We start from the raw sequence: 17,270 nt of genomic DNA, 5'->3' as shown, positions 1-17,270 counted from the left end.
GATACTTTATGCAGCAACATTTTTACCGATATGTCCCCTAGGGCAAAGGACATAAAGGAAAGAATAAACAAATGAGATTTCATCAAAATTAAAAGCTTTTGCATGGCTAAGGAAAACAGTATCAAGATAAAAAGAGAACCAACTGTACGGAAAAACATATTTGCCAATGATACCTCAGACAAGGGTTTAATCTCCAAAATATACAAAATACTTATATGACTCCACTATAAGAAGACAAGCAACCCAATTAAAAAGTGGGCAAAGGACTTGAACAAACATTTCACCAAGGAGGACATACAGAGGATCCAGAGACACATGAAAAGATGCTCAATATTGCTAGCTATCAGAGAGATGCAAATTAAAACAATGAGATTTCACTCTACACTGGTCAGAATGGCCATCATAAAGAAAGCAACAAACAATAACTATTGGAGAGGTTTTGGAGAAAAGAGAACCTTAATCCATTGTTGGCGGGACTGCAGACTGGTAAAGCAGCTGTGGAAAACAGTATGAAATTTTCTCAGAAAATTAAAAATGGACCTGCCTTTTGACCCAGCAATTCCACTGCTTGGATTATATCCCAAGAACCCTGAAACACCAATGCAAAAGAACCTAATCATCCCAATGTTCAATTTAGCAGCACAATTTACAATAGCCAAGAGTTGGAAGCAATCTAGGTGCCCATTGGTAAATGACTAGATCAAACAGCTATGGTACATTTACACAATGGAATTCTATGCTGCAGAAAGGAAGAAGGAGCTCCAACCTTTTGCAACATCATGGATGGAAGTGTAAAACATTATGCTGAGTGAAATAAGCCAGGTGGTGAAGGACAAATACCATATGATATCACCATTAACAGGAATCTAAACAACAAAACAAACAAGCACGCAAAATATGACCAAAGACACTCAAATACAGAACAGGCTGACAAGGACCAGAGGGGTGAGGGGAGAGAATCACAGAGGGAAAGGGGAAGGATTCATATGAACAAGTATAAAGGACACATGGACAATAACTAAGGTGGAGGTGGAAATGGGAAGGAGGTGGGGAGCACTATGGTGGGGGGGGGGCAGGGCTGGGAATATAAGACAGAAAACTGTACTTGAACAAGAATTAAATTAAAAAAAATTATGGTACATACACACAATGGAATTCTATGTAGCAAAAAGAAAGAAGGAGCTCCAATCCTTTGCAACAGCATGGATGGAAATGGAAAACATTATGCTGAGTGAAATAAGCCAGGCATTGAAAGACAAATACCATATGATCTCACCTTTAACAGGAAGCTAAACAACAAAACAAACAAGCAAGCAAAATATAACCAAAGACACTGAAATAAAGAACAAGGGGACAGTAACCAGAGGGGAGAGGGGAGGGAATTTCAGGGGGAAACGGGGAAGGATTTATAGGAACTTGTAGAAAGGACACAAGGACAAAATCTATGGGGGGTGGAAACGGGAGGGACGTGGGGAGCACTGGGGGCGTGGGTTGGGATGGGAGTAAAAGACAGAAAACTGTACTTGAACAATAATTAAGTAGAAAAAGAAATTATAAATTCAACACCCCCCAAAAAAAACAATACAAAAATAAGCAAAGGACCTGAATAGACACTTCTCCGAAGAGGACACATTGATGGCCAATAGGCAAATGAAAGGTGCTCAACATCGCTAATTATCAGAAAAATGCAATTTAAAACCACAATGAGATATCTTCTCACACCTGTCAGAATGGCTATCATCAATCAATCAACAACAAGTGTTGACAAGGATGTGGAGAAAGGGGAACACTTTTGCACTGTGGTGGGAATAGAGATTGGTACAGCCACTGTGGAAAGCCGTATGAAGATACTTTTAAAAATTTAAAATGGATCTACCATTTGCCCCAGCCACCTGACATCTGGCAATATACCCAAAGAGATGCAAAACACTAATTTGAAAGAACATAAGCATGCCTATGTTCATTGCAGCATTATTTACACTTACCAAGATATGGAAGCAGTCTGAGTGTTTATCTGTACATGAGTGGATAAAACAACTTTGGGGCAATTACAAAATGGAATACTACTCAGGCATTAAAAAGGAAGAAAAACTTACCATTTGTAACAATATGGAGGGCCTTGGAGAGCATTATATTTAGTGAAATATATCAGTCACGAAAAATACTATATTATTTCACTTATATGTGGAATCTAATGAACAAACTGAACTAACAAGCCAAACAGAGACAGACTCATGGATGGAGAGCAGATGACAACTGGTGTTGGGGGAGTTACAGGGTGCAGGGATTGAGCAAAAACCAGAAAGGACACATGGACATGGACAACAGTGTGGTGATTGTGAAGGTAAGGAGGACTACAAGGGGATTAAATGGTATTGAAAAAATACAAGAAAACATTTAAAAATGAAAATAAAAAGTCAAGCTCATAGATAGCAAGAATATATGGGTGGTAGCCAGAAGAAGTAAATGTGGGTAGTGGAAAATGGGTAAGGTGGTCAAAGGTACAAATCTTCAGTCATAATATAACTAAATCATGGGGACATAAGGAAGAGCATGGTGACCGCAGTTAATAGTCGAGGGTATTAGTACTATTAACTATAATGATGCAGTTAATAATGTGTTGTATATCTGAAAATTGCTGAGAGAAAATTGTTAAAGTTCTCTTTACAAGAGAAAAGATGTGGAATTCTATGTGGTGATCGATGCTAACATGAGATATTGTGGTGAGCACTTGAAGATACATACATATATTAAATCATTCAGTTTATGTCTGGGTCAAGTCCTTATGCCCTCCCCGCTCTGGGTCCCACACACCCGATCCCCCACACCCTCTTCCAAGCCCACCCCAGTGAGGACTTGTCATACTCAGAGTTAGGATGTTCCTCTGTCCACATCAGGGTACCCCTCACACTTAGGAACAATGGATGGTCTTGGGGGCCCAGAGGAGAAAGTTTGCCCTGGCCTTCTACTTACACATTTGACTGTTCTGTCTGGTCAGTGGAGCTGCCAGAGGATGATGGTTCTTTCCCAGAAGCAACAGCACAAACAAGAGCTGAGGTCACCTGGGGGTCTCGAGTGGAGATGGTGCAAAGATGCACAGGACTTTCTGCATCATGACATGTGTGTTGGTGCAGGGTGATTCAAGGTAAATCTTACCAGTGAAAGGTGAATGTCAGGCTCCCTCATCAGACCCCTGTGCCCAGATCCGAGGGCCCCCACCACGTGGATGTCAGGTATCTGTGTCAGCACTAGAAAGGACACAGAGACACAGCTCAGAAATGTGTGACACCAGGAGGGTCCTTCATGTTAACTGTGCCCTCAGGCTGATGATGCTCTGTCCCTACCTGTCCCATCCAGGGATGGCATTTTCTATTTGTGACAGGATCTCCTAAGCAGTCCTCTCCTCCTGAAGGAGCAATGTCCTGCTCTCCCCACCCTGACATCTGTGTTTCCCAGACAACCGTCATAGGCGGAGGTCCCTAAGGAAGTGGAGTCCACCCAAGGTTCTTGATCGTCTCTTTCAGGTACTGACCTGGTCTATTTTGGCACAGGATGATCATGGTGCATTTGGCTTCTTCCTTGAACCAGAAGGTGTACACTATCTACAGTAAACACATAGAGTTTGGGATGAGAGAAGTGGGGGTCATTTACAGGACCCTTGAGGTCACAGGGTCAGTCCCTACTCCCAGGGAAGCAAGAGATTTATATCTATGGCTCCTTCTGGAGGGTCATTTCCAAAACCTGCCCTCTCTCAGAAGCTTTTCTTCTCCCCAAGGACAAATAGGGAAGGGAAGATGGAGCTCTTCTTGCTGTAGGTCTGGTCACACCGGGTCAGGAAGACCCCTTTGCATCCATTCCCCATTCATATCAAGTGTTCATCCCTGCCCCCCATCAGAAAACAAATAGAGGGACATCTCTTTCAGCTTTATCAGAATTCTAAGAACATCTCTAGGAGCACTAAGGTCTGGGAACCTGGACCTACTAGAATCCAAATTCTCTCTNATCGTCTCCTTCAGGTACTAACCTGGTCTATTTTGGCACAGGATGATCATGGTGCATTTGGCTTCTTCCTTGAACCAGAAGGTGTACACTATCTACAGTAAACGCATAGAGTTTGGGGTGAGAGAAGTGGGGGTCATTTACAGGACCCTTGAGGTCACAGGGTCAGTCCCTACTCCCAGGGAAGCAAGAGATTTATATCTATGGCTCCTTCTGGAGGGTCATTTCCAAAACCTGCCCTCTCTCAGAAGCTTTTCTTCTCCCCAAGGACAAATAGGGAAGGGAAGATGGAGCTCTTCTCGCTGTAGGTCTGGTCACACCCGGTCAGGAAGACCCCTTTGCACCCCACTCCCCATTCATATCATCTGTGCCAAGTGCTCATCCCCGCCCCCCCTCAGAGAACAAATAGAGGAACATCTCTTTCAGCTGTATCAGAATTCTAGGAACATCTCTAGGAGCAGGTCTGGGAACCTGGACCTACTAGAATCCAAATTCTCTCTCTCTCTCTCTCTTTCTCTCTCTCTCTCTCTCTCTCTCTCTCTCTCTCTCTCTCTCTCTCTCTCTGTCCTGGTCCTAAGACCAGGTCTGGTCACACAAGAAGCCTCAAGAAGGAGTGACTGAACTCATATTCCTCACCAGGAGCCCCTCACGCTCAGAGGCTCAAAATGAGAAGGGTGGCCCTGTCTCCAGCCCCACAGGTGAGGGTGCCTCTGGTGGGTCTCTGCTGTCAGCTTGAGATTGGAAAGCCACTGGATTAATGTGTAGCTGTGAGCTCATTCTCAGGGTTCCCAGGACCCTGTACTCTCACCCCCTAACTTCTATGCATTTCCTCCAGACAAAAAAGGCCTCCCATCTTTATGAAAATATTGAATGTCCCTCTCCTCACCCCACATCCACTTCCTCTGACCTTGCCTGGCTTGCTCTGCCCTCCATGATAACATTCTCCCTACTGTGGTCCACTGATGTCACAGAATTCTTTCCTCAATCTCAATGTTTACCCTTCCTGTACAATAAACTGGAACTTAAAATTTATTTGAGTGACCTGTCAGATCCAAAAAGAACATACCTACCAGACTTCTGATTCTTCAATTGTTCATTTGAGCTGAATTGGGACTGGGAATAAGGCCAGGCACAGAAAAGAATCACAGATCATATATTTTGTTGTGCAGAGCTCTGTGACAGTACAAGGAAGGGATTAAAAGCAAGAGAAAATACCAACCCACTCTTGTGAGGAAAAGAAGAAAGCAATGGGAAGAGTCTGACCCAGAAGGTTTTCTGGATGAGGTGACAGTAGATTCAGCCCTGACAGGCAAAGAACCCAGTGACCTCTGAGAAATGCACTGTGTCTCTAAAATTAAGGCTTCTCTACCCAAGGATGGGGGGTGTGCCCAAGGGGAGACTGAGGAGGGTTTGTGTGCACCTCTGTTCTGTAGGATAGGGTGCCAACCTTCCTCATTCCTCAGCCTTCCCTCTGCATGAGCCAGGTCAAGGCTCTGCCTCTAGGGGTCGCACCATCCTCCATACTAGACCTGAGAGCTCCTCCAGGAAGGTTGGCGCTGTCCGTGGTGCTGGAGCACACCTGAGTTCACTCTGGCAAGGAATTCAGGCCACAGGCAAAAGGGCCTCAGTTTTAGGAAAGCAGGGCACTTAGGACACAGGGGCTTCAGCAAGGTGGGGTCCTTCTTGGGAAGGAAGAGTCAGAAGAAGGTGTGGCAGTGAGCTGGGCTCATGTCTGCTTTTTCTCTCATCCCTCTGATTTGTCATCAAGCTATTTAATGTTATTCTTCCTGGAAATTTTTCCACAAAAGGAAACCATTGGTATTGGTTGTGAAAAATAAATACATAGTTCATGTTTCATAAATCTTATATATTTATTATAGCTTATATTATAGAAATGTCTTATAAATATTATAATGAATATATAACTAATTATTACAATGAGTAATACATTGTACTTTTTCATATTGTATTTTGTATACTATAGTACAATATTATACATTTATAAATATGAGAAATATATAATATGGCACCTCACTAAGATAGTTTACACTATATAAACATACAATTACACTATGGGATCGTATCTCAAGTCAAAAATAAAACAGGAAGGCTCCCCAGGAGCATCAGAGTTTCTCTTTATTTCCCTTTCTCTCCAAGTCCCTTTCATTTCCAGGTCACCAAGGCCACAGAACCAAAGCTACATGATCAGTGTGAGTAACTGCCATTGGAGACTTTGGTTTCTTGGCTTAAATATTCTGTCTCCTTTTCTGGATTCAAGTATTTCCCCAAACACTAGCCTAGCAAGTGCCCATTTTTATTTATTTTCAATTATTTTAAAGTTTAAAAAAGAGGGATTTTATTTCTTCTATTTACTTTTCCCCCTAAGAATTTTGTTATTTTTGGCACAAGTCCTGAGCAGAATGATTTAACCAGTTATTACCAAGACCAGAGTCACAATTCAACTTATTGCCATACTGAAATTGGAGTTCATGTAGTGGATGTGGGGAACCAAAGTCCTCCTAGTTACAAACTATAATTGTACCCTTCTTTCCTCAGGGCCATCTCCTCAATTTCTAAAATTGAGAAAATAAATCACCTACATGCAGGTGCTTGTTTGGTGGCACTGGGGCACTCACCTGGACACTTTCTACCTGTGGACACCCCACAGTCATTTCCCCCTTGCAGCCAATGTTGTGGCTGGACCAGCCCTTGTGGTTCTTGTCATGATTATAAGACACACTTCAGCAACAACCATTACGAAACTTAAAAAAAAATCCAGCTTTATTCCAGTCATCTCCGATTATCCACAGTTGTGCTTTCCATGGTCTCTCTTATCTATGTTCAAACATGGTCCAAAAATACTAAATGAAAGATTCCAAAAGTGAACCATTTATGTTAGAAATTTCACAGTTTTCTGAGTAATATGATGAAACTTGTACTCCCTCTGGGTTCTGCCTGGGTGTGAACCATATCTTTGTCCAGCATCTCTGCACTGTATATACTGCCCACTTGTGAGTCACTTAGTAGCCAATTAGGTCTTCAGATCTACTGTCCCAGTATCTGGGTGACTTTTGTTCAGGTCATTCTTGTAGTAGCCTCATGCTATGTCACAATGCCTGTGACATCCACCTCTCTACACCTCATCACATAGGCCTTGTGACACCTTCCAACAGCACAGGAAATGATGCAGATCTTGGTCAGCAGGGTCTGTGTTTTGTGGCTGCGATAAACAAATTCACACAGACTAAAGAAGTCCTATGGAGCAAAGGGGACAGCATGTCCATTTTCTGAGCTCACTCAACCCTTGCCTGGATAAACTTTTATTGCTTTTCTGGGCACATTACACTGAGGATGGTCCTCACTTACTATGCGCAGGTTCGCTTTAGGTGGTTACCTTTCACAGAGAACAAAGGAGGGGGAGTTGCTAATTACGTCAAAGAAGAAGGATACTTGCAAATGCAAAGGGAAAAGTGGTTGAACTGGTTACACTCCATACTTGGGAGGTTTAGCACAGATTTTAGGAAGTTACTTTAAAGTTGTGCAGTAAACATTTCCTTCCTCAATTCAGGGTGAGGGAGTTTTAGCAAAAGCAAGCCTCAAAGCAGCCTAGGTACAATGCAGACCTGACTCCCTAAGGGAGAACCTATCCCATGGGCGTGGGTCCTGTGTGCCAGACCTTGCTCCCCACTGGCCTTTCTGAGTGGAGACTGGGCTACATTCCCCAAGTCACATGGAATGGTCTCCTATAGGAAGAAGGGTGAGTACATTAATAGAAGATATTTTAAAAAGGGTTTATATATTTATGTTAAGAGAGGGAAAAGGAGGGAGGGAAACATGAATGTGTGGTTGCCTTTCACATGTTCCCCACTGGAGACCTGCACCTCAACCCTGTGCCCTTACTGCAAATTGAACCAGCAACCCTTTGGTTCAGAGGCTGGCACTCAGTCCACTAAACCACACCAGCCAGGGCAATAGAAGACATTTCGAGAGAGGGAGAGACCACATTCACATAACCTTTATCACAGTATATTGTTATACTTCTTCTGCTTTACTATTAGTTATTCTTAATATCTTTTGTGCCTAATTTACCTATTAAACTTCTTCATAGGTATGTATAGGAAAACTCATAATATATATAGGACTCGGCACTGTCTGCAGTTTCAAACATCCACTGGAGATCTTGAAACATCCGACCCACAGTTAAGGGACACTACAGACTTCACAATCAAAGAGCTTATTGTTAGGCACCTACACTATGGTACCACTCATGACTCTGGTTGTTTTTGTTTTAGAACTGTGTTTTCAAAAAATTCAATTAAATAAACTATATAGAGGAGGGAGACTATGAGTTCTTTCTTCATTCCATACTTTTAACCTAAGTCTGTCCAGGAATGGGATTTGAAGCACAGAATAAGGTGTGGCAGATGAAAGCAAGGGGGCGTGGCTTCCAGGAGGGAATCTCAAATTGCTTAAACTTTTGTAGGAAATGCCATAGAAGATTTCAGAGACAAAGGCCACGGGGAGAAGGTGAGTGAAGAGGTAAGGGGGAAGAGGCCTGGAATATAGTGACTAAGATCAGGAAGTAGGTAGGGGTTTGTGTGAGTCAGAGGTAGGGTCAGCTCTCTGGCATGGCCAGTTTTACTGTGGAAGACAAACCCAGCCAGGAATTGGGAGGGCTGTAGGGGGCACTGTCACACCCTACATGGTGCTGGAAGCCCTTCTGGAAACACTGTATGTTCACAGCAGAGCTCTATGGTGGTAACAGCTCCTTTCCCCTTAACTTCCTCTTTCCCTCTGTGAAAAGGGCTCTCTGGCAGCTGCTTCCTTATGCAGATTGACCCTGTGGCTCACTGTGGCTGCACCAGCTGCATCTCAATCCTTTGTTTGTCTCTGAAAAAAAATCCATTTTGGTGACGCAATGCCTGATCAGCTCCTGCTTACAGCCAATAGGTGGTTGGAAAGATCACTGTGGGGCTGTACATGGGATGGGGAAGGGACTGGCGTTCAGGAAGTGCTGGAGAATGGACATGTACAAGTGAGGTGAGATGAGCCCAGAGAAACTATGATACCTCATCATGAACTGAACACAAAGTGGACAGAGATGCCTTTTCCTGTACAGGCTTTGATGAGCTCTGAGATGGAAAATGAGAGCAACAAGTTTCCGCCCTGTTTTCTATCGCTGGTCACTCTCAGCTTCAGAAGAACTTGCCACTCAAGAAATTTTTTGAGCAAATGTTTTCTGTTTAAAAAAAGGAGACAGGCAAGCCCTGGATCTCTGTTGCTTGTAATATCATTAATTCTCACAGCCACCTTTGACCATGATGCATGGTCTCTGATCTACAGAATGGGAAACTGAGGACAGAGAAATGAAGTGAATCACTTGAAGACAGTGCCTTAGGAAGTGCTGAAGTCTGCATTTGAGCCTGTCTCTCCAATCCCATCACCTTCTTTCTGCTCTGCCTGCAGATGCTCTTACAGTGGTTAATGTTAATGTTGCACAAGGTCTCCTCATGTTTCACCAATTAGTCCCTGACTTCTTTCCCTCAGAGAGGCTGTGATATCTCTGGCAAGAACTAAGCTCTGAGAAAGACATCATTGGCTTGTCTTGTTGATCTCTGAGTACACACAGGTGCTGGTGGCCTCCTTGTCCGGACCCTCACAGAACTTCCTCCCATGAGAGGTGAGGTTGGCGTACTGGGTATCCTGTTCCTCTCCCAATGGAGAAGTATCCCCCATGGGCAAAACTTGGTCCAGGAGCCTGTCTGGCTATGGATTTTGCTGGGAACCCTGAGTGAAGGGGAGAGAAGAGAGTCAGAGAAGAATCAATCAGACATAGTCTCAAGGGGAAGTTGAGCTGATGGAACAGTTTTTATTCATCCTCTTTCTCCACACACACTCCACATGAACTCAACCATTTGCTCATTCCTTTAAAATGTTTATAATACTACAGTTGATTAGACCACATCAAGGGCTTACTAATCACATTTCATCCTCAAAGAAACCAAGTATAAATGATACTCTTACTATTTCCATTTATAGATAGGGAAACTGAGATGAGGAGAGTTGAAAAAACATGCCCAGAATGGGTAGAAAGTAATAGTTTTGGACAGACAGTTCTGGCAGGCTATACTGGGGAAGAGGAGGGGTGAGCTCAGTGGTCAGCAGCACTGGGGCAGGAGGCTGACCCTGGGCTCTGGGTAAGGAAGGGGAAGTCAACTCCCAGCTGTTTGTCTAGCTGACAACAGAGGAGAGGGTCTGGGGAAATTCTGAGCAGCTCAGCCCACATTCACTGAATGGGCATGCCCAGCCCCTCCCTCTACATGGCTTGAGGAGATACTCACATCACTCACCCAGGTGACTATACCCATGACAGGGTCTTCATCATTCATGACTTTTCGTGTCCTGCCTGTTTGCTTCTTGCGCAACTTCACTCCAAGGGAAGAAGTCAGGAGCCACAATGGCTCAGGCACAGGTGGGCAAGCTGCCTCCACTTCCTGAGAAGACCACTGAGGCATCCAGATCCCAGAACCTAACTCAGAGACCTTCTGATATGAAAGGGAGTGCTCCATTCCCTGGACAACCAGGTGTTTGGCCAAGACTAAACTTACATCACGATAGGCCCCTACACAGGGAGAAACATCTACACAAGCAATCACAACAGTGTTATTCCTGACAGCCCCACAGTAGAAACAACCAGACTGCCTATCAATGAATGAGGATACAGGTAAAAAGTGCAGCACCCATGCCATGGAATATTATTGGAAATAAAAAAGAATTTAAAAAGGACACATGAACACTTGAAAATATCGTTATGTGAAGAAAAAGCCAAAAAGGATCAGGCATTGTAGAATTTCATTTATATGAAATGTCCAGAATGGGCAGATGTAGAGACACAGGAAATAGATTAGTGTCTATCTGGGGCTGGGGTGAGGATGGTGGCAAAAAATGACAAATAAGGGATTTTTTAAATTCATTTGTGCTAATGAAAAAGATTGAAAATTGATAACGGTGATGGGTGCACAACTCTGAGACTGGACAAAAAGCCATTGAATTGTACACTTCAAATATATAAAAAATTGCCCTGACTGGTGTGGCTCAGTGGATTGAGCCCTGACTTGTCAACCAAAGAGTTGCTGGTTTGATTGCCAGTCAGGGCACATACCTGGGTTGCTGGGCAGGTCCCAAGTAGGGGGCCCACGAGAGGCAACCACACATTGATGTTTCTCTCCCTCCCTCCTCCTCAGCCTAAAAAATAAATAAGTAATATATTTAAAAAATAAAATAAATATATAAGAAGTTTATCTCAATAAAGCTGCTACCCAATCCCCCTCAAAAAAACCCCCCTGCCCTGGCTGGTATAGCTCAGTGGACTGAGCATGGGCTGCAAACCAAAGGGTCACCAGTTTGATACCCAGCCAGGGCACATGTCAGGGTTGTGGGCCAGGTCCCCCCAGTGGGGGACACGTGAGAGGCAATCACACATTGATATTTCTCTTCCTCTCTTTCTCCTTCCCTTCCACTCTCTAAAAAAATACATAAAATCTTTTAAAATATAAAATATTTAAAAAGACCTCTCCACATGTACTCAGCCCCACCTTTCTGGGATTCAGGGGCCCCTCTCTGTACTCTCCATGACACAGCTCCCTCCCAGGGACACAGGCTTACATGCAAAAGAGGATGAGACACAAGCACAGGGACAGGAGGATCATGGCACCAGCACCTCCAAGAGCAGCGGGAAACTCTCTGGAAGCAGATACTGACTGCCCTGCAGAGAAGAGGGGCGTGAGCCCACACGATGGCAGCACTTTGTGTCTTGTCTCCCACGTGTTTGCAGAACCTGCTGTAGAATCTGTTCAGACAGGAGATGGAGGGCCTGTCCTAGCAAAAAACGCCCTTGCTGGTCACAGCTCCTCTTCCCAGCTCCATCCTCTCTTTGATCCACTCCTGTCTCCATAAACCTCTCTCCAGCAGGACCCTCACCTGGCAGCAGGAGGACACTGGTGCTCTGAGCCCCGCGGACATTCTCTGCCTTGTAGCTGAGTCTGAGGCCAGCGCTGAGCACTGAGCACTGGCTCAGGGAGCTGTTGGCCCAGGCCCCTCTGAGCTGAATGAAGGTGATTGGGCAGAAGGCATTGCTGAGATTCCCCTCCAGCAACCCCTCCCCCAGCTGCCAGCACAGCAAGGGGGCCCCCGCTCTGCTCGGGAGGAGCAGCTGCAGTTCAGACTCTGGTCCTCCCAGGAGCAGGAGGGTCCCAGAAGCCGTGGGGGGTCTGTGAGGAGCAAGAAGTGTCAATGCTGCTTCCGCCCTCCCAAAACCCAGGTGCCCTGCCCACAGGGGTCCCCACACTCACAGACCATGGGGAGGCTGAGAGAGATACTTGGGGAGCCCAGGGGGTGCTGAGACTGGCAAGTGAACTGTCCTTCTCCAGTCCCCACTCTAGGCAGCTCCAGGATCTCTGTGCTGGAGATGGGGGCAGTGGTCAGGGCTGGGGACCCCCAGAACAAGCTCAGCTGTGCAGGGGGTTTGCTGTCAGCCACACAGAGCAGCCTCAGAGCCTCCCCCTTTAGGATGGGAAGGGATGTGGTTTGCAGAACCTTGAGGGCTAGTGAAGAGAAGTGCAGACAGAGAGAAAGAGAAAGAGAAACAGAGAGAAAGAGACTAAAGGAGAACTCAGGGGCAGCACCCATACACAAGAGGTAAGGGAGTGGGGGTAATGATTTTCCTCCTTGCCTCTCCCATACCTGATCCCACTCACACTCTGATTTCCCCTCAGATCTATGCAGTCCCAGGGGCAGGTCCCAACCCCACAGAGGGAGGTTCTTTCCTACCTGTGGTATTTCTGAAGGACACACCAATGGTGAGGTTCTGTGGGACTCTGGGACCAAAAGACATGCCCTGCTTTGGAAGGGAGGAGTGGATGAGAGTCACCCCAACCCAAGGAGGGGCAGTGGGAACCAGAATGGTGGCATAGCCGTGTTCTGGCCCACTCCCCTTCTACACTCAGATGTATAAATGAGTTTCCTCCTCTTAGCTCAGCCTACTGTACACACACACACAGATACACACAAAGACACAAACAATAAGGTTCACCAGTCCCATGGCCCCCAGGACACCAGCCGTCCCTCCAACACTCATGGGAGACATTGAGCTGAATGGTTTTCTGTGTGGTCACCCCCGGTCCTGCAAGTGTCACCAGACAGGTGATGGTGGTGCTGTGGTCCCAGGGCTTTGGGGTGAAGGTGAGCACAGGGGAGTGGAGGTTATGGGTATTCAAAGAATCAAGAGCACTCCCCACCCATGAGGACTTGCCCCTTTGCAGGACCCTGGCAGGCTGCAGCTCAGCTGTGTGGGGTGGCCAGACTTCAGAGGCCCTGGAATGTGGATATCAGGTTTCTCTGTCAGGTCTGAGGAGGAGAGAGGGAGGTGATTGGTACCTGAGGCTGCTATGAGGAAGCAGAATGTGACCCCAGCTGCGACCCATAGCTGAGGCCCTGAGCTCACCCCAGGTCCTGTGTCTCTTCTAACACCCTGGGCCCAAGGCTGGGATCAAGTAGTGTCCCAGGGTCCTGTTGCTGTTCTAAGATGGGTCCCATGTCTCAGGATCCTGTCCTGGGCCCCCTGCCATACCTGTCACCTGCAAAGTCAGTTTCTTTTCTTGGTAAGTATATCTCACAAAATGTTCTAACTCCACTTGGAAAATGTACGTTCCTGCATCACTCTTCCTGTCATCTCTGATCCTCAGGGAACAGTTGTTGGCGCTGGGATCCATGAGGAAGAATCTGCTCTCGGTTTCTCTGTTCACTTGTCTTTTTGGGTCATTTGTGGCCACAAGTTCAAGGTTATATGGGTGGTACTGACTCTGGCACCAGTGGATGTAGATTTTAGCTGAGGGATACAAGGATATCCAAGTGGAAGAAAAGGAGCAGGGCACGTTGGTGCATCCACCCTCCTGCACACTCACAGATTCCTGCATTTGGATACCATGGCCTGGCTGCTGCAGGGACTCTGGGGGGACATAGACACTTCAGCATTGGCCCCAACCCCTCCCCAGATGCCCACCTCATTCCCAGGCCCTCCGACCTCTCTACACTAGGGGCAGCAGCAGTAGGGGCACCATGTTTGCTTCTCACAGGGCAGAGAAGGTACAGGTCCCTGTGTCAAGGAGGGAAATGCCTAGCTGTGAGGTGGGGCCAATGATGCCCCAACAGGAAACCATGGGTGACAGAGCTGTGGCCAGTCCTGGAGGGGAAGTTGGGCTTCACAGGCTTTGGGGGGTGTGATGAGGGCTAGAAAACATCCTGTTTCACCTCCCCCAACTTGACCCTGAAGGTGGATTTACCATGCTCTCCAGATGTTGAAGCTCCAAATGTGAATTTGAATGTAGTCAGATTGTAGTTGATGTTGAAGTCGAGAGGGAGGTTACCCAGAGGTCATTCCAGTCAGAGGCATTCCTGGTGCCTCAGGAGACACATCTTCCAGCTGAAACCTCTGAACATTCTGGGAAAGGATGATTTTAAATTTGCTTTAGACCCAAGTGCTGGTAAAAGTAAAATAAATTTAGATCCAACTGCTGTGGAGGATGGAACCCAGGGAAAAGCTACGCGTTAAAGCCCTTTGCTCTGAGAGACTTTGGGAATATGGGATGCACAAGTGATGGTCTTCCATGGTCACAGGGTGTGTGGGACACTGAAAGTGCACAGGTGCCCTCAAAGTGGGACATGGGCTGGGAAATCTCACTCCATTGAAGGGGACCTCAGACTCTGGCCCTCAGCACAGCAGCACATGTTCAGCCTTAAAGTTCAGGAAGATCCATCCCCAGTGCCCCTCACGGGCTTGGTTTATATTCAAAGCCCCAGCGAAGGCTCCAGGCATGTGTGGAAATAACCTGTAATCCCATTGCTCTTTATGAAAGAAAGAAACTTGATAAACATAGGTTCTTTTGGATTGGTGTTTCAGGGTTCTTAGGATATACTCCTAAGAGTGGAATTGCTGGGTCAAAAGGCACATTCATTTTTAGTTTTCTTAGAAAATTCCATACTGTTTTCCATAGTGGTTGTACCAGTCTGCAATCCCACCAACAGTGAACTAGGGTCCCCTTTTTCCCACAACCTCTCCAGCACTTGTTGTTTGTTTCTTTGTTTATGATAGCCATTCTGACTGGTGTTAAGTGGTATCTCTTTGTGGTTTTAATTTGCATCTCTCTGATAGCTAGTGATATCGAGCATCTTTTCATGTGCCTCTGGATCCTCTGTATGTCCTCCTTGGAGAAATGTCTGTTCAAGTCCTTTCCCCATTTTTTAATTGGGTTAGTTGTCTTCTTAGAGTGAAGTCGTGTGAGTTCTTTGTATATTTTGGAGATTAAACCTTTGTCTGAGGTATCATTGGCAAATATGTTTTCCCATACAGTTGGTTGTCTTTTTATTTTAATGCTGTTTTCTTTAGCTGCGCGGAAGCTTTTTATTTTGATGAGATCCCATTTGTTTATTCTTTCCTTTATAGTCCTTGCTCTAGGCATTTGCCCATTTTTTAATTGGGATGCTCGTCATCTTTGAGTGGAGTTCAGTGAATTCTTTGTATATTTTGGAGAAAGAATCTATGCACCCTGATGTTCATAGCAGCACAATTTACGATAGCCAAGAGTTGGAAGCAACCTAGATGCCCATTGGTCAATGACTGGATCAAAAAGCTATGGTACATTTACACAATGGAATTCTATGCTGCAGAAAGGAAGAAGGAGCTCCCACCCTTTGCAACATCGTGGATGGAACTGGAAAGCATTATGCTGAGCGAAATAAGCCAGGCGGTGAAAGACAAATACCATATGAAATCACCGTTAACAGGATTCTAAACAACAAAACAAACGAGCAAGCAAAATATAACCAAAGACACTGAAATATGGAACAGGTTGACAGGAACCAGAGGGGAGAGTGCAGAGAATCACAGGGGAAAAGGGGAAGGTCTCACATGGACAACTATAAAGGACACATGGACAATAACTAAGGTGGGGGGGTGGAAATTGGAGGGAGGTGGGGAGCTCGGGGGGGCGGGGCTGGGAATATAAGACAGAAAACTGTACTTGAAAAAGAATTAAATAAAGAAAAAAATGCAAAAAAAAAAAAGAGCAAGTTTCTTAAACTACCGTGTTTTGCCATGTATAAGGCACAGTTTTGGCCCAAATCTTTTACCTGAGAAACTGCTATGTCTTCCTGGTGCTGACCTTCCTCCTACTCTGAGTTCTGTTCTCAGGAGACCATATGCTGAGGAGTCAAGTTTGCATTTTGAGAATGTCTTCAAAGGCACAGCCCTTTTATTTAATCCCACCACAATCACTGGCAGAAGGACCTGGAAACGCTGAGAGACCCACCCTCCTCTCTCCTTTGTCATGAGGAGGCAGGACAATAAGCTGCTACAGGGAGACCACATTTTGCTTTTCTGTCTTCATGTGCTCTCTCCTCCCACAGAGGTCCACAAACTGCTGCAGCAACAAGAACGTGTGCTGCTCTCCTGAAGCCCACACCCAACAGAGCATTTCGTTGTCTCCCCTGAACAAAGCCTTCTCTTTCCTATCACAGATCCATTCCAGAGCCCTCCTGCCTATCAATGGGTTCACCTGAGCATCTCCTGGGGCTCCACATTCAACAAGGATGACCCACCCAGAAAAGTTTAGTAACTCTGTGAGGGAGCTCAGCTGATGTCACTTCTTAGATCTCCTCAGGTAATCTAATAACAACTCGAAATGGTACAGTTTGGTCAGATAAACCATGCAGAACCCTTTGAGATCAAAGCCCCACTTGGCACCCATAATGTGGGTGCACTTACTGCACTTACTGCACTTGGTTCCACTGCACTTGATTAAACAACTCCTCCAAACAAATCTCTCTGAAGTGCATCTTATTAAACTCCAAGGATGTCTAAGGGGACTTCAGCACACCTGCACCCTGGGGAGCAACTCGGGCTCCATGGCCCGCCAATGGTGAGGCACACAGATTGTTTGCTCTACCTGACTTGTGACTTTAAATGCTGAGGGGTGGGACCACTGCCAAGGCAATGTCTCTATGCAGAAAATTCACAAAAGAACGGTGGGGAAACCTCGGGTGGGAGGGCCTCAGAGTTTCCTCAGAAACTGGCCCTCTGCCCTGCAGCGAAGTGGTCAGGGCCTGGGGGAGTCTCGCCTGTATTCTGGATTTACCGTTGCTGGAGGTGCACCAGCGAATATCGCAACCAAGTAGCGACCCTTGGGCTTCACATGGGCAGAAATGTGAAATCAGAG

General features: G+C 45.9%; 2 protein-coding genes and 1 pseudogene across 2 annotated transcripts in view; 1 reads left to right on the top strand and 2 right to left on the bottom strand.

Moving 5' to 3' along the window:
- LOC118999865 (putative protein ZNF720) overlaps positions 1-6,671 on the bottom strand; it is a 28,955-nt gene extending 22,284 nt beyond the window's left edge. Inside the window, exons 1-3 of the mRNA XM_037064613.1 lie at positions 6,636-6,671; positions 3,533-3,602; positions 3,157-3,248 (exon numbers count right to left, since the gene is read on the bottom strand). Coding sequence (XP_036920508.1) covers positions 3,157-3,248; positions 3,533-3,602; positions 6,636-6,671 — 198 coding nt within the window. The remainder of the gene's footprint in view (positions 1-3,156; positions 3,249-3,532; positions 3,603-6,635) is intronic.
- Positions 1-17,270, top strand: part of LOC118999835 (sialic acid-binding Ig-like lectin 5) — a 132,506-nt gene that overhangs the window by 53,899 nt on the left and 61,337 nt on the right. The window lies entirely within an intron of this gene.
- LOC118999861 (sialic acid-binding Ig-like lectin 5) lies at positions 12,289-14,117 on the bottom strand (annotated as a pseudogene).

The sequence above is a fragment of the Sturnira hondurensis genome, unplaced genomic scaffold, assembly GCF_014824575.4.
Source record: "Sturnira hondurensis isolate 20B ecotype Veracruz unplaced genomic scaffold, ASM1482457v3 Scaffold0015508, whole genome shotgun sequence".
Classification (NCBI taxonomy): Eukaryota; Metazoa; Chordata; class Mammalia; order Chiroptera; family Phyllostomidae; genus Sturnira; species Sturnira hondurensis.
Note: the sequence above shows the minus strand (reverse complement) of the source record. Positions and strands in the feature narration are given on the sequence as shown.